This window comes from Pseudopipra pipra, chromosome 2, assembly GCF_036250125.1.
Source record: "Pseudopipra pipra isolate bDixPip1 chromosome 2, bDixPip1.hap1, whole genome shotgun sequence".
In the NCBI taxonomy this organism is placed as follows: Eukaryota; Metazoa; Chordata; class Aves; order Passeriformes; family Pipridae; genus Pseudopipra; species Pseudopipra pipra.
Window position 1 is genome coordinate 79260770 of NC_087550.1, and position 17654 is coordinate 79278423.

The 17654-nt window shown below is 44.2% G+C and overlaps 1 protein-coding gene across 4 annotated transcripts in view; it reads left to right on the plus strand.

The window, feature by feature from the left end:
• CLYBL (citramalyl-CoA lyase) overlaps positions 1 to 17654 on the plus strand; it is a 169368-nt gene that overhangs the window by 22270 nt on the left and 129444 nt on the right. The window contains exon 2 of one of the 4 annotated variants that reach the window (XM_064646077.1): positions 17003 to 17035. The exons of the other annotated variants lie outside the window; for them this stretch is intronic. Coding sequence (XP_064502147.1) covers positions 17028 to 17035 — 8 coding nt within the window. The 5' untranslated portion in view covers positions 17003 to 17027. The remainder of the gene's footprint in view (positions 1 to 17002; positions 17036 to 17654) is intronic. 4 annotated transcript variants of the gene reach the window in all.

The window sequence follows — 17654 nt, forward strand, 5'->3', positions numbered from 1 at the left end:
AGGTAGTTTTTGGTTGAGTCTCGTAGATTGGCCTTAAAGGTCATGCTTTGTTTGTATCGTCTCCCTCAGAAGCAGTGAATATGTAACTATGCCAGCGAGCAGCACTTCTGCAGTGTGTCCACCAGTAAGGGCAAGACCTTAAAAAGCCTTAAAATGAACTCACAAACAAATAAAAAACCTCTCAGGTTCCTACAGACAATTATCTTCCTTATCCAGTCATGATTAAGGTCTGTCCCATAAAACATCTCTGCGGGAATATATTATTGAAGACAGTTTCATAAACTGTGTGCCCTGAGGGCTGAATTTGGGTTACACAGAAAAGTTAAATTGGCTGTTTCCTAACTTTCTATTAGTTTGCCTCGTAGTCTTTGCAGTAGTGTTTTAGTAAGGTTTTTGCAGATTGCTAAGAGGACATTTTAACCTGAAATGATACTGGACTACACATAGTTTGTCAGCGTGGCTTGTGAACTGGAGAGCACTGAGTCACCGGGCCAAGGTGCAGGTAGTATTGCAATATTGCCCTTATTGGTATGCATATGGCACCAAGATATTAGGCACTGATACACTGGCAGTGTCCTCTGCACAGGCATTCTGTCTGCTTGGTGTGGCCTGAGGTCACTGAGCCACTGCCCCTGCCACTTTTGTCTCCAGAGCATTGTTGGTCCATGGCGCTGTCCATGGGGTAGGAGGGTGCCTTGCTGCTACCTGAGCACACAGCCAGGGCAGGCAGACAGGAGCCTTGTCCACATGAGAGCAGGGGTCAGAGAACAGGACTGCAGGGCGTGGAAGGAAAATGGGGATTGCAGTGCCCTTAGGCCTACTTTCTGCTGCATTTTTTCATCAAAATTTGTGATCCCCCACTGTGAGCAAATCACAGGAGCCACACCCTGCCAGAGTCCCATTTATTGTCTAACAACTGAATTATAATTGGTGGTGCTATGACACTTTTTCTGGTTTGGGTTTTTTTTGGTGGGTTTTGGGGTGGTTTTTTGGGGGTTTTTTTGTTTGTTTAGGGGTTTTTTTTGTGTGTATGTGGGAAATCTCTGCAACTAAAGATGCCCAGGTGCATAGGGGCCATCACAGGTGATGTGATGCTTTCTACTGCCTCTCTCTTCATCAGTGCATTGTTTCAGTCCCATTCCCCGTCTGAGGCTTCTCATTTACTTCATCTTTCTTGCTGAGCCAGTACTAGCATTCCTCTTAGTGCTCAGCATTTGGGGGAAAGTTTTGGGGAATACATAAGCAAAATGCCTTCTTCCGAGATTTTCCCAGAACTGCTGGCAGTCACCATCACAGGGCTAGAGGTTTGGGGTGCGTACTCAAGCTGTGCCATGGAGTTCCCTTGACGGGACAGGGTACTGCACAGTCTGGTCTGACCGAGGGCTGCAAGTGGAAGGAGCACAGCAAAATATTTAGGTTACTACCCTCTTAAATGAAACAAATCTTCCCAGCCTATGGTGAACTGGAATTTTCCAGAGGTTTCTAAATTGGCTAAGTTTGGGTGATATCTAACGAACATGACAAAGACATACATAAAATAAAAAAGACATCCAGTACTCCTTGATAAGTTAGAAGTACTTTGAAAAAGAACATTCTTCAAGGTCTTCCTTGAAGGTCATTCCAATATTCAAAAGAGCCTCACTCTTTGAAATTTCCTGTTACTACTGTAAAGTTCTCAGAACTTCAGCCTGAAATGGACATGTAGCCCAGGCAGTTCCTTGTCCCTGCTGTCAGCAGAAGAGCGTGCAACTGAAAATGAGGACTGTCTGGCAACTAAGGCCATAACATGATCCTACTGTAGATAGCCCACTTCCACGATGTGGAAGGTGGAAGGTGGATGTGGAGAATGATGTTGCTGTATTACTGGAGAAACAAAACTTTCTACAGGGTTCATGGAGAAAAATGACTATTTTTCCAGTCTGCTTAAGTTGCAAATTCCAGAAATTTAGAAGAATAAATTCAAGCTGTAGGCAGGCATATATCCCTCTCCAGTGCTCAGGTGCAGAGCTAACTAAATGTGGATGTTTGAGGGTTTTGTTGACAAAAAGACCAACATTGCTAATGCAGGACCCCTGCTATTAGAACACCAGCACATTGGACTAACAAATTAGCACACAAGAAATCTGCAATTGTGGAAAAACTCGGGTGTCATGATTGTAACAATCATTTACATCTTTCTACAGCAAAAATGTTTAATCATGTTGAATTACAACCTCGTGTTCAGATGATGGGCTTCCACATTGTTGTCTTTGTGAAGATGAGTTGTCACTTCTCTGATCTAGGTTGCTCTCACTACAAAGAGGCGGTAAAACTTTTTGTTTGAATTGGAGAAATAGAAAAATTTCATTTGGTGCAACAGTTTCCCTAAAGTTGAGCCTTTACTAATTGGTACTGAAATGAAAATTAATCTGTGTGAGAAAAGGGAATTCACAGCTGAATTCTAATTATTGCAAAGAAAGTAAGCAAAACTGTGCTTGGGCTGCACGAAAGAGCAACTTAGGAGTGAAATCCTCAGCTTGAGCTTATTAACTGGAACTGATGTTCTGAAATAGCAGCTGGTAGCTGGGTCATAGTTGTGCATTTTGAAGCCAGCCGTGGTGGCTGAGAGTGGCACTGCTTCCCCATGTCACTGCCAGTCCAGGAGCGGCGATTGCTCCCACAGGTCTGCTTTGGAGAAGTTTGATACGCGCTAATGGGGATAACGGGGTTGGGGGCACTCATGCAACCCCTTCCCACCAGTATGGTTGTGGAAGCAATTGCATCCAGCCCGTGGGTGATCCCAAGAACCCCAGGCTGATGCCATCCCAGGTTAGGCTCAGAAGAGGGCATCTACCAGCAGCTTTCAATCACTGAAAGCAGTAGGTGTCCTTCTGGCAGAGGTTTTATGGCTCCTGCTTAGCACAGTGCTCCCTGGAAAGCATTTCATGTCCCTCTTTTCCCTCTCCCCAGCTGAACTGCATAGGCTTTCTTCCCACATGGGTAGTCAGTCAGTGGAAACAGATACCTTACCAGTATAATGAAAGTGTTTATTTTTTACATATTCTTCCTGAAGAGTAAATTCATCCTCTGATTGATGTGCTACATCTCTACTAAGCTCCTCTTTAGATAACATTAGAGCTGGTTGAAAAACCTAAAGCAAAATATCCAGAGTTTTGGAAAAGGACACTTTTTTCCTCTTGATATTTCTGTTGTTTAAAGCAAAACTAATGATTTTTCTTTTGGTGTTTCTTTTTTCTTTCTTTCCTCGCTCTCGCTTCCTCTTACCCTTCACTTCTTTTCCTGTTTCTCTTTTGCCTTTTTGAAAATAGAGGGCCAGTAAAATGAAAATAGTAGATCAGGCTGTGCCTATATTTCTTTGCCTTCAAATATTTACTGGAATAGCAAAATACCTTTGACGGTGTTTTTGGTGGGGGTTTTTTTGTGGCTTTTTGGGGGGGGTTTTGGGGGGTTTTTTTGTTTAGTTGTTTTTTTTTAATTAATTCTTTCTTAATACAAAACAAAAAAAAAATTCAACCAGCTCTAGTGAGTAGTGACTTTAGAGTACTCTTGGAGGTTGTTCATAAGCAGCAGTAAGTGGTGATGAAATTCTGAAGCAGCAGTATGTAGGCTTGTACTGTTCTGGTTTGTGTAGTGGTCATGTGCTGGCACCTAAAATCTTTTCTGACACAGTCATGGGGAAACACGATGCTGAACTTGTACCCCCTGTGCATTGTGGAGTTACTATTATCACCAACTTCAGCTGTTACCGTAAGGAGCAAAATCAACCAGAACTAGAACTGTACAGAGTAAGAAAAGATCATGCCTTTTGCAATGGCTTTTCTGAAAGACTTGTAAGATTTGATTTATATTAGCAAATGGTGATGTGCTGATTTTTACAAAAATGCTTTTTAAAGGACTTAAAAAAACTTGAAAATCTGCTGACAAAAATACAGGTGTCCATCTGTTTCTTCAGCATACACTCATTTCTGCTCTTCTTCTGCTCTGTAACTGTGGCACTGTCTTTGCCCTGCATATTTAGAGGGACTTAGGCAGAAGAAAACAAGAAAGGCTGAACTTCACAAAAGCTGTTCTTGGCAATTATCTTTGGCAATGCTAAAGTGTATTAACTGTTGATTTTTTTTTCAATAAAAAGTAGAAATTAAATCCTACTGTGCCCATTGGAGACTTTTTCCAAAGGAAGAGTTACTGATGAGCTATTCTTTCATGATTGTGCTGGTTTCTCCAAATAACAACATCACCGTGTGTTTTTCACAAAGTGAGTAATTTTCATAGCATGCTTTTGGGAGTTTCTGCTCCTGCCAAAGCTAATTTAATACTCATTAAAGTACTGAGCAAGTCTAATACAAAGCCTTATGGATCTTCAATGCGGCCTGTAAAATGTGCAGATTTGCACTTGCTGGGCAGCTCCAGGGAAGGCGTACTTTGGGAAGAGGGGGTTCATGTGCATCCTGCAATCATGGAGCTGCCACTGCATAAGGATGGGAGAAGATTCCCATCACCGTGGGCAGAGGCATCTGTCCTCTGGTAGCAATCCTACCTGCCAGGGCCACAGATGGAACTAAGGGCCAGCTCTGATGCTGATTGTCCTGTCCCAGCAGGCTGCCCAAGCCATGTGACTGGTCCTGGAGTTCCATGAGGGATAGCTGGTGCGATGCCACGGCTGCCCTTCGCCTTGTGCCTGCAGAGGGGCTGGGCTGCTCAGCTGTGCCACCCACCAGCCCTGCTTCTTAGTAGTGGGCCCAACGCCTGCCTGCCCGCTGACATTTCCATCTCATGAGGAGCCTCTGCAGCGGATGCAATTATGGTGCTGTCACTGCTTTACATGGGGCCAGGGATTTACCCAGCTTGTTGAAGCTGCTGAGCAACCCAGCTGCCCGCACTTACACCGGGGATCAGCCGATCCGCTGCGAGCACAAAGCCAGAGGTGGCACATGCATAGTGCGGGCAAAGCACATGCCTGGGTGATGCCAGCTGTGGCTTCTCCTGCTGGCGTGGAGCCACTCAGGATGAGTGCTGCCAGGAGTACAGAGGGGCCGCGACTGCCATCTCCTACCCCTGCCTGCTGGCAGCTGTGATGCCGATCCCTCTGTTGGCTCGTGTATGCGCCCCACACCTGGAATAGTGTGAATTAGGACATGGCAGGGCTATAAACACCTGCACAGCTGTGCGGTGACGGGAGGAAGCCAGTGGTTGCTCCAGCTCCTCAGCAGTGGTGGGCTCACTCCTGACAGGGCACTAACCTTGTCCCGCACCGCACCTGCAGCTTCAGGGTTGTCTTCTCACAACACATGGTTGTTTTCGAGGCTGAGAAACTGGGAGGTGGCCGCAGGATCTGTTCGCGGGCAGAACGGGTGGGTCCGGCCCAGCGCCCCGTCGGGGCCAGGGGGTTGCCGCTAGATGGCAATGCTGTCCCGGCGGAGCCGCCTCGCCCCGGCCGAGTTGCTGCTTAAACCCAGAAGCTCCTTCCATCGCTTTAATGCTATTTTCTGGGGCACAACTGCCGCGAGTACTTGCTTTTTATTTTATTTATTTATTTATTTGTTTGTTACTACGGTATTGTGAAGCATAGATAAATTGGTCACAGCTAGTCACAGAAACAGCAACAATTCAGGGTCCTTTCTAACCAGCTAGGAGCTTTTAAGTCCCTTTCAAACCAAGCCATTCTATGATTCCATGTAAACATTAATTCCAAGACTGTTCGCAGCCAGTTTGGTGGAGAAGCAGAGACAAAATGTCAAGGGATACTGTCTAAGTGCCATAGGCCTAAGTGTCTCGTGCTGTAAACTAAGACACTGACATTTAATCCAAAAGAATTACACACATTAATTACATCAGAGATTAGGGCTGGAGAATTCTAAATTCCATCGTAGTCGTGTAATATTCAGGAAATTCCAAATTTTCTGTTGGAAATGAAGGAACAAGTCTCTTTAAGCCATCACCTCTGTGAAATGATGGCTGGTTGTCTGAGGCAGCCCTGCTTCTGCTGCTTAGTGAGATGTTCAGAGCCTACATCCGAGAGCGATTAATCTCTGTGCTTCTTGGTTGAGATAACAGCATCACAGACCTGGCTGTTAAGGTTAACCTGTACACTACACAAGGACAACAGATGGAAATTCTGGTTTAGAGCCACTGAAAAAAATAAAAACATGTTCCAAAGGGAAAAGGAGCTTGTATTTCTGTGTTTGAACCTTTGATCTTCAGTCACATCTGAAGGGAAGAGTAGACCTTTTGCTGAAGACACATGGTTTTGCATCTGTGAAAACACAGCTGTATAGAGCAAAACAAAACTGGTGGAAAACACAATGGGTTTGCTGTGTCAGTTTAGCTCGTGGCATTAAAATGCTTTGGAAATAGTGGGGGTTTTTTGAAGAACCTTTCTGAAAGTCTCTGTCTTTACACAATTGTTTGTTGAGATTTTACTCTGTGGATTTTGAAGTTTGTCAGTGATCAAGAGACAGCTGCTACCTAAATATTTAAAGCGAAGTCATGGGAAAGTCTGGCAATCTCTCAACAATCCTGATGTAACAGTTTTCTAAAAAAAATATAAATGAAAGCGTCAGAACTTACAGGAAAATCCATGCTGGCAAAATCACCCTGATTCAGAAAAAAAAATAATCCATGTATCATTAATGCTGAAATTCTTAACAATGTACATGTAGTATACAGCTATTTTATGCTAACATACTGCTTTATCAGAGTTGCCCCAAAGCATGCCCTCAAAGTGAAGGGACCCAGTGTCCTCAGTCACATCATTCTGCATTTGAGCGTGGTGGCAAAGCCTGCTCCCTTATGCCTGCCTGTTGTCTCCTGCCTCCCCACATTTGCAGTGACACATCGCTGTCCCAGCAGTGTCCCCTGCAGCCCTGCTGCCTTGCTGCATAGCCCAGCACTACCTGTCCCCCCCCAGCACCTCTCTGTGTCCACCCCCCCCAGCACTGCCACACGCTCACTTGTGTCAAGAGCCTGGCAGTGTCACTTGTTTTCTGCCTTAAATCCCTACTCACTCCAGTTGGTTTATTACGAAAGACAAAGAGAGGAGCTAGAAATGAGGAAGGCTAAGTGTGGAAATGCAAAACTTTTTTTAAATTGAAAGAAATATTCCCCTATATCTTAACCAACAGATTTCTTTTTGGGCAGGGAAGGAATCTGGCTTTGTTTTTTAACTCTTGACATCAGCACAACAGCAGTTTACTCTTAAAATGTATCATTCCTGAAGCCTTACAATAAATTTTCAGTTGTGTTTGGGTTCCTAAACATGCAGCTGGCACTTAATGGGATTTTCAAAAGAGCATAAGCAGGTTAGACGTCCTCCCATCCACTGAAATCAGTGGGATTTAGTTACCTACCTTGCTCAGTTGCTTTTGAAAATCCTGCCAGGTGCCTGTTTGCATCTTCAGTTGCCCTGGAAAATCTGGTCCCCATCTACCCCCGTGACCCCCCCCTGCTCCCATCAATATTTGTCTTCTGTGTCTGTCTCCCACACTCTGGCCTGTATTGATGCCAGAGTCTCCTCCTTTGTAGTTCCTAATATCAGAGACATCCCTCTCCTTTCTCTCTACCAAACTGGGTCTTCAGCTGGTTAAAGGTTCAGTTGAGCAGTTATGACCGTGCCCAGATTTTTCAAATTAGTTTTCCTCTCCTCCTAATGATTTTTAATTCTTTCTTGGTGATGTTTTGACTGTGCAAAGCATTTGGGGTTAAAAGACTTGGTGCAAACAGGCGTGAATGTGAGGGAGCTCCCTGTTATGCCTCTCTGTTATGTTTTGTGTGTCTCTAAGCTGAATGCAAGATGGGGAATAATTTCCCCATTAGCCTGTGTCTCCCCTTCCCTTGGAAGGGTGAAGTGGTCAATGGGTTGTATATTTAAAGATGAGAAAATTGGCATTTTAATTTCTGTCTCAACCACAGTGACTCATTGAGTCTCCTTGTGCAAGCAGTTCCCCATCTGTAAAATGGATCCCCGGGTCCCTGTTTGCACAGATATGGAGCACGAATAATTAATTAATGTTTGTGCAGCCCTTTGAAAATCCTCAGACAGAAGGTGCTGGAAGGTGCTGTGGGTTGGCCTGGGGCTGAAGAGGCTCACCCCGGAGCCCTGCTGCCATCAGAGCCCCACGGGCCAAGCATGGGAGCTGGGGATGCAGAGAGAGCTGCTGGCCAATTCCTTTGCTGGAGATATTTTCCATTTTTTTTCAGGGAAAAACAAATTAGAAAGGGAGTTATCCGTGAGCATGCCTCCCTCACTGCGTGTTCCCTTCTCCTTTCCCAGGAATAACAACAGCTTCATTAGCAAGCTGACAAAAAAAAAGAAGAACAGAGCAAAAAGAACGAAGAAGAACGAGAGTATTGAAATATTAATAATAATAACAGTCCGGGTAATGGAGAGACACAACAACTCTTGTCTTTGCCTCATGCAGAAAGTGTCCTCTTTGAAGTGATTGCTTCCCTCCTCACCCCACTAGGAGGGAAGGGGGAACAATTGTGGAGAACTAAAGCCAGCCAGGAATGCTGAGCTGATGGCTTTCCTGCTTGCCCCCTGCCCGCACCCCTGCACACATTCCTCTCTGCCCCAGCCCGCACCCTGCCCGAATCCCAGCCTGCCCGATCCACATTTCTGCCCGCCCCTTCCCTACCCCCTCCAAGCGCTCTGCCTGCCACAGCCCACACCCCTGCCTGCCTCCCTCCACACCCCTGCCTGCCACTGCCCGCATTTCTGCCCGCATCCCTGCTTGCCTCCTTGCCTGAATCCCTGCCCGCATCCCTGCCCGGCCGCTGCCCGTCGAGAGTGGCGGCCGGAGCTGCACTTCCCGGCGCTGCCGGAGGGTGTCACCGCAGCCCCTGCTTTCCCGGCCCGGCGGGACCGGGGCGCCGGACGCCCGGAGTTGGGGGGGGTTACCCCAAAGCGAAGGGTGGCGACCCCCGCCCCACGGAGTGTCCGAAAACAGGCCTTTCCATATAGACATATCAGGGTTTTAAAGGGTCGGATGGTTTGCTTTTGGTTTTTGTTCTTTGGGGTTGTTTTGTTGTTTTTTGTTGGCTTTGGGGTTTTTTTTTTTTTGGGGGGGGGGGGTATTGTTTGTTTGTTTGTTTGGGGTTTTTTTTGGTTTTATTTACCGAGGGGGTTGTCGAACTTTTCCTCGCATGGAGAGGATTCCCCTCCCTTTTGCTGAGCATGACGGGCTCCCTCCGACTTGCGCTGCCAAACCGGCTGCTCGGGAAGGGCGCGATTCCCGTCTTGCTGCTTTCTATAGCAGCTATAGATGCCACTGGTAACAGCGAAAAAGGGATTTTTTTTTCCCTTTCGATGTGCAGGTTTGCAGGTGTCTGCCTGCCATCGGCAGCGAGGACAAGAAATACTTACATTTGGCTGAAGATCATCAATGCACATGAGCGAGAACTCCCTGTCTGACTTTGACCAGCCAGTGAGACAAATGAATATTTGTTCTTTTACAAAATATAAACTAGAACCATTTTTATCCCATGAAGTTTCTTGCATATCTCACGGGCACAGTTTCCTCGCAATCCAGGATTATTTTCCTGGAGGGTATGATTTCTCTCTCTCCTTTTCCTTAGGAAAAAAAACCAAACCAAACCAAACCAAAACACCACCACCCCCCAAAGATAAATACTTTAAAACATCTTCTAATGTTATGGGCTATCCACATTTTGCAATGTATTCCCAGTAATTTGCAACTTTTGAAAGCCGAGCATTGTTTCTCTCAACTTATTGAAATGCACAGATATGTTAAATAGAGGGGGGGGGGAATCCCAACCCCAATGACTTCTGTTTGGCTGCATATGCAAAGAGGGGGCAGCTTGACTCTTCCCTCGGCGTTTGTTAGTCACATCCTCTTGGCCATTGTTTTGCTGTTTGCGCTGGGAATCCAATTTATTTAATGGTAAAGAGCCAAGGCTTGGTTGCGGTTTTTTCTTATTCCACTCGTTCTGAGCTGATCTGAGAAAGCCAAAAAAAAAAAAAAAAAACCAAAAAAAAAAAAAAAAATTAGCCGTGCCAAGGGGTAGCCCCCCAAAAAAGCTCCAGTCCCCTTGAGGGAGGGATGAGGATGTCCCAAGTGACTGGATACAAAATATACAGAGTTATTACTTGCTTAGTAATTTTTGGTTGTATATTTAATTTCTGAAGATCTTAAAACACATCCCGTGGATAGGTGGTGAAAATTTGGCCGTTTCTTTCAGACCCTGGGCTGCATATACGGTACTTCGCCCCTTTTAGTAATCCCTAGGAGGTGGTCCCCTGGCTGCTGTAGGTTGCCTGTTTCTTGAAAATCCAAGTCCCCCAGAAAAACTGTTTATAGCAACAGGCCTGTTTCCAAAGTCAAGGGGGGGGAGAAGGGGGCATCGTTTTCAAATTACCTTTTCTTTCTTTTTTTTTTTTTTTTCCCTGGAAACAGAAACAAATAGGTTCCTTTTGAGAAAGGTGTGAGCTGCCTAAATTGAGAAACTGTCCCGCCTTTGAAAGCTCCCAAGTCCCAAAATTATTTTATTAAAAAGGGCATCGAGGACCAAATTTCTGATGTTGTTATGGCAACAGAAATAGTTGGGCGGCAATGTGGGTATCCAGAACATCAAGATTGTAAGAAACTAGCAAAATAAGCGCACTGTTGTATTTGGAAAAACAAACTGAACGGTGGTGGCCAAATCTTACACTTCTTTCATTCAGTGTAATCCCCATTTTCGTCTGTTCAGCCATGCCGACAGTGCCTTAACGAAGGTGCCAGCAAGTCATCACAGTATTTATTGCCCTTAAATGCGACCTAGGATTTCAGTTTGTTATTTTCCCCGTTGACATACTAGAAGGAGAATCTTTCCTTATGTTTTTTATTTACTCCTTCTTCAGTGCCTCCAACTTCTTTTTTTTGCTGCCTTTCTGTAGTGACACGTGCTCCAATCCCTTTTTTTCCCTACCTCGCCTGCCACAGGACCGTCGGCAGTCCCCCTGTAAAAACAGCCAGACGTACTCCTCTTAAACCTCCGCGATATTAAAATTTCACCACTGCTTTCATTTCGTTCTAGCTGAGGGAGCCCTGAAACCGCAGCCCCGTATTCCCTAGTTTAGAAACAGCCAAAGTATTTGGGAAGCTCGCGGGTCTCTACTGTAACACGCTTCAGGGACCTTTTGTATAGCAGCCGAATGAGATGAATTTGCCAAGTTTCAAATTTCAGGGGCAGGAAAGACATTTGTAAATCGGTGGTTTTGTTATTCTGGAAAAGTTCTTTGATTTGCAGGCTTTTTTTTTTTTCTTTTACCTTACTTTTAATAAAAAAGAGATGGAGTGTGACATTAAGCAATTTTACAGCATTAGCAGCTTTGGGATGTAAACAAAGACAAACGAATCCCGCTTACTTTAAGTCTCAGAAGTTTGCTGTCAGTCGGTCCTAAACTGGGGACTCGATCCTACGGGACATTATTCAAGCAAAACACGGCTTGAGGTCTCGGAGATTTGTGTCTGAGTAAGTACCCTGGAATCAGCCCCTCTGCCTGCTGGAAAAAGAGAAGTGCTGATTATCTGCTTTTAAAGTTCTTTTCTGCGGTTGCAGACTTCATCCTAAAGCTTTTGATTTGCTTCGAGATTGCCTTGCTAAGGCAGCGTTCTTGATGCACAAACGGAAGAGCAAAAGAGAAATCGTTGTTTTTTGAGTAAGGCTGGGCTTTTTTCTTTGTTAGATTTTTTTTTTTCTACTTGAAAAAATCTCCCCCTCCAAATAAAACAAACCAAAAAAGACTTTTATCGAAGCATCTGATTTTAATTTGACATGAATTTTGTTTCGAGGTCCCTGAAAAAAACATATTCCCTTCAATGAGTTGAGCTTCAATTTCAGCATTTTACAATGTAAGATTACTTGACATTATTTAATTGGACATGAGGGTGTAATACAGGAATTTCCGTTATGTGATGGATTAATTGTTTTCCTAATACTTTAAAGGCTGAGATCCAAACATTTTTCCATTCTATTGCAAAATTAACTGCAATAAATCTGTCAGACCCAATTATTCATTTAAAACATTCCACACTGATTAAATCTGCACATTTGCCTGCGTGCAAGCGCGAGCGAGGGAGAGGAGGTGTGCACGGAGGGGGGAGTCCAGGTTTATTCCCTCTCCTTCTCAAAACGGCAATGGTGTTAGAAACGAGTCCTTTAAATTTAACCTGGGAAAAGTGAATAGCTCAATAGTCTAACGAGAGGGTGAAGAATATGTGGACACATGTCCCTGAGCCTCCCTGCCATCCTTCCTCCTCGGTACCAGGTCCGAACACGCAGAAGCGTCACGTTTGGATGTTTGATGCTGTTCGAAAAGATCGTATTTTACTTCTAGTGGGGGTGGAGTTCTTGATTTTTTTTTGTTTTGTTTTGTTTTTTCTTTAGTTTGTTGATGTTTTCAAAGTCTCTAAACAAAGTCAGATGTGTTAACAGTCTTATTAACAATGTTAAAATGGAATTAACAGCTTGTGGATACCTCTGGAGTACAATAGAATGTCAGCCTACCCTGCCCCCTTATAAATCGCGTCCCGCTGTCTTTCTTTTGTTTCGTGCCCAATCAGCAAACTAAAGTTTTGTTGAGACAGAAGGGCAGTTCAAGTGTTCCTGCTTCGGCGGAGGGAGGAGCGGCGGTGGGGTTTCTCCCTGGCCCCGGCGAGGCCCCCATGTGAGCGAGCGACTGAGGAGGGACACGGAGCAACCCCCAAACCTGCAGGCAGGGCTTTGCTGACCCGCCTGCCTCCCTGACCTCTGCCGTCCTGTTTTGTCAGTTTAAAAGGCTTTGCCGAGGTTGTAGTTTACTTTTATGGGCCTTTCAGCGCGGCTACAAAAGCTTTTGTTTATTTTAGATGTAGCGTGGTTCAGATTTCTATTAATCTTCATATAATTTCCGTGGCTTTGCCGCTTCTGTAAAGGTTCGTCGCCGAAATGGTGCCGTGCCTGCTCTGAGGCAGCCAACATCGGCTGGGTAATCACAGCGAGTTCAAGGAATTTCGGAAATAATTTGTCTCTGAGAGTGGAAATTAGCACCAACACATGCTGTTGTTTAACTCGATTTCACCATAATTTGGGTTCAGCACTGAGGACCGACTTTTGTTTTGCCTTTTACTCCCTTAAGTTTTACTTCTTGCATGCAAACTCTGCAGAAACGTCACCCAGCCAATTTCAGTGTTCAATGCAAAGCGAACATTTAATGAGATCTAATTTTTTTAACATGGCTAGAATCATTTCGAGTTAATTTGTATAGAAAATTTATGTAAAACAAGAGACATTCCCCATAAGGAAAATTCTTATGTGTTTTCCTTTATGGTAATTATATTTTTAATCCTTTCATCCAAGAATCTCCAAGTATTTACAATTTCTCCTAGAAGTGCAGAGCACTATCAGGCGGATGTGCACTTCAAGCCCTTTTACCACTCAAAAAACTGCAAGGCACAGACAGGTTGCAGTTCACCCAAGGGCTGCAAAACATTCTCACACCCAAAGTAGAAAATGGCATCCCTTTTTCGGGAGGACTCAGGCCCCATGTGCTCCCGGCCAGCTCTGCAGGCTGCCCCAGAATTGCCTGTCCCACCCAACTCTGGCTCCCTGGCCCCACAGCTGCCCTCTGGACAGGGATCGTGCCCGCTGGAGATGCAACTGCCCACTATGGCACCCAGGCAGTCTCTGTGTCCAAAGCCTGCTATCTGGAGCAATGGTTTTGTCTCTGGCAGCCCATTGGGCTGTGTCCTCTCTGAAATAATTTGGCCAGGCTAGGCTACACTCTTCCCTTGCTTTCCCCAGGCTTCCCAGTGCTGGCTCCTGCTGTGTCCCCATGTGCATCCCACAGCCCAAATGCTTTGCTTTTGCTTTCCATGGGGTTAGCAGAGGGATGCTTGTTGTCCAGTGTCAGAGCTGCAGCTGGACTGCCTGGCCTTTCTTTCCTCTGTCCCCTCTGATGTGTGTTCACCCCCTCAAACCCCAGACTAAATCCCTGCTGCCTTCTCTTCCCTTCTCTTCCCTTCCCTTCAGTTTACACAGCTGTTCTGTAAAGGGAGGAGATGATACCAAATGCAATGCAAATGGATCAGTAGCCCATGGGCCATATGACTCCACTCTGATTGGCATCAAGCATAGCTTGCCCTCGCCACCACAACACAATCTGAAAATGTTTACCCTTTCTGTGGACCATGTCCCCAAGAAGGTGTGTAGTGATGGGGATTGAGTTCATTATTTTCTTACCTAGCTGGTACAAAAACTCTCTCACAGGGAAACTTGTACCAGCTTTCCACATATAAACCCCAATATATGGTCTTAATAGTGAAAGAACCAGGATGATAAAGACTAAATTATAGAGAAATAAAATGTATGTTATTTATAGTATAGCTTACTTTACCATATTGTAAAAATATTAAATATTTTCTTTCAGCTTATTTGAAATGCTCTGTGCCTATTTTTGCACTCTAAGGGTTTTACAACACTTCAAAATTCTACAGATAAAAAGATATATTTTCATCTTATTTTAGGGCTGATGAAACTGATAAAACAAAGAAAAATTTGTAAGCATGTGCTGGTTTATCTGTAGAGAAAAAATAGATGCCCATTTTTGGGATGTGTATTCATTTTTATGCAGCATCTGCTGAGAGAACAAAAACATCTTTTGTCTGTCTACTAGAAAATTCATAAATAGTGTTTATTGAGAAAATATTTGTTGCTGATTGAAATTGTGCACTACAATAACAATGACAGTACTTTGCATTTGTTGTCATCTTCCAAAAACAGGGATTCTCAAAGGGTCTCAGATAAGCAGTCCTTCCAGGAAGGATGCATAGGAATGTCAAGGTGAGCTGTGCTGGTCACCCTCTGTACCCGCTAGCCATCAGCCATCCCCATCACCTGGGGCATAGCCCTCCCATTAATCACTGTGCTTCTGTTATTATGCCTATAAATGTCATTTATTTCAGTAGCAGATCAACAGCAATGGAGGAGTGCAGAGTAGCAGGGCAGTCCTTGCCAGCTCACCTTTACAGGGCCCCAGAGCCCAACCATCGGAGGTGCTGAGACCTTCCCGTGGAGCAGCTTCAATGGAGCAGCGGCTGCTCCCTGCTACTTCCCAGCATCAGGCCCTGGCATCGTTTTGTTGTACAGAAGCTTGCTCTTGTGTGTGATTTTTCAAGATTCCTTCATTTCTGTGGTTATGCAGAGATCATCTTTCTGTTAGACATCTCCTGAGAGAAGATTTAAGAATAATCACATTTCCTCCTTTTTATTTCTATTCTTTGTAATGTGTAGCAAATTCCTATCAAAGATTTTATGGAAAATCTGCAACAGTTTTGTATATAGAGCTGTATGGAAACTCCTCATATTTATCATAGTCTTGGTGAGTTCTCGGTGATGCCTGCAGGAGTTTGCAGGAGTTTTCTGAAAGGAGAGCCCCACAAACTACACAACAAATTTTAAAAAAAAAAGGAAATAATAAACAAACTTAATGCCATTGATTTAAACCAGTTTTAAGTGACAGAATATATTACCTATTTGCTCACCCATTTGGGTCCAAATAACTCTCATTTGTTCAGCAGAAATTGAAGCATGAGAACAGGGCCAAAGCAGTGTTACACTATTAATGAAAAATGTACCCACATATTCAATATTGCAAATGCAAAGAGATCTATTGAAGGTAAAATCTGAAAAAATAATCTTTCCAGGATTAAGCCTTCATACGAATGTCTCTATTTGAAAGAAGCTGTAATATTATACAGTATAATGATATCTGTCATTTAAGTCTAAAAATACTAAATAGTACTTTTTGGACATATTTCCTGCTGATTCATCTGAGGAGTTTCTTCAAGCTCCTGGAGGTAGGCAGAATGAGAAGGAGGATTCAGTTTTAGTGAAAAGTGGCTATGCAAGAGAGGTGGTGGTCGCTTGTTGGCTGGAGAAGAGGATGAGGCATACTCAAACCCCTTGGAGAAGCCTCTTCCCCAAGACCTCAGAAAAGTCCCACAGATATCTGTGGCAATCTGTCCTTTGCCCTTATCTGCAGGAAAAGTGAGCCTTGGCTTTGGAGCAGGAGAAGAGAGTGTGGCTTCAATGGGTGCCAATTTTGTGGTTTCTCTTCCTTTGGGTGAGCTACATATGAGCTGAGATAATGTGAGGGTCAGGGTACATGCCAAGGGCAGAAGCTGCCAAGGATGGAGAGTCCCATCTTTCCTGCAAAGCAAAAAGAGGTTCCTTGACACAGAAAGCACTGTCCTGAGGGCTGGGGCACAAAGGTGCTTGAGAACCAGACGTTGTCCATTCAGTCAGCCTAATGCTCATTCAGGTGGAGAGAGGCACTTGGACCGGACTCCTGGGAACTACACCAGAGTATTCCTGGGGTTCACCTCTGTGCTTAACCCCCACCTGGCTAAGCTTTTCTGAGGCAAATAGTTGTGTTCATATTCTGTGTTCATCTGTCTTGAATGATTTATTTATTTCCCTTTCCCGTGCCAGGCAAGTTTTATTGAAGAAATCCTGCAGGTTAACTAGTTGCAGGTGACTTTAGTTTGTGTGGCTTCTGCCCTTGCAGCGAGGTGGCCAGAGGGAGGTCTCTTGGGAACCGAGGAGGCTGCATTTCATCCACAGGCAGAGCTGGCATGGGGTGGGTGCAAGTGAGCAGTGCCTTGGGGAAGGAGCTAAGAGAGTTTGTGGGTGCCAGAAAGGAATTTTGAATTCCCCAAATCAATGGAAGTGTCTTATCCCACTGATTCTTTACCAGCATTATATTTTTATGAAAACATACTTTTAGTAGGAAATGCTGTCTCAACTCAAAATGTGTCATCTATATAGGTATACCTATATAGAGATTTTTCCATAGAGTTATAATACATAAAAAGTATATGTAAAAGGCATAAGACACATTTTGAAGATGTAATACCTTTAATTTTATATTCTTTCCTATTGCAAGATGATTTTTAAACTGGGAAACTTGGGAAAACCTTGTAAATGAGGCTGCCGGTTTATTTATTTATTTGTTTCGTTTCAGCTGAGACAGATGGGATTCTCGGATCATGCACTGGTAAGCCTTCCTTTGGAATTCGCGCCACTGTGGCCACAGAGCCCAGATGGTGCTTAAATCTGTCATTTTTTAACAACCCGACTTTCTTAATTTTATATCCAAACACATTGAGCATTCAAAGTGATTAATTACTGTCCAGATATGTCTGTGCTGCAGCAATTTACTCGTGTGTGCCAAAGATCATTTTGTTTTGGAGTAGGTAGTTTGGTGAGGGCTGAGTGGGTGGCAAGAGACTCACCAGAAAATACTTTATGTTGGAGGTAGCAGCATGGGGCTCCTTGTATCGCCTTCCCACAGCAGTGGCTGAGCAAAAAGTTTCAATAAGTAAAACAGAATTTTGGTGCACATGGACTTTTTACAGTTTCCATGGGGAGTTTTCACTATTGCATATAAGCCTCATTTTCACCAAATCTTCCATTTCACATCAAAAAAGAGTTTTTTGATGCATGACAAGTACCAACGTTATCCTTTCAGGATTTTATATCCAGACACCAGTGGCACGGCCAAGATTATAATGGCCAGGTATTTGGTAAGAGAAAGCAGAAGGGTTTTTGTCAAGAAGCAGAGCTTGCTCCCAGAGGTTTCAAGAACTAAATTAATAGATTACTGTAATTCTTTG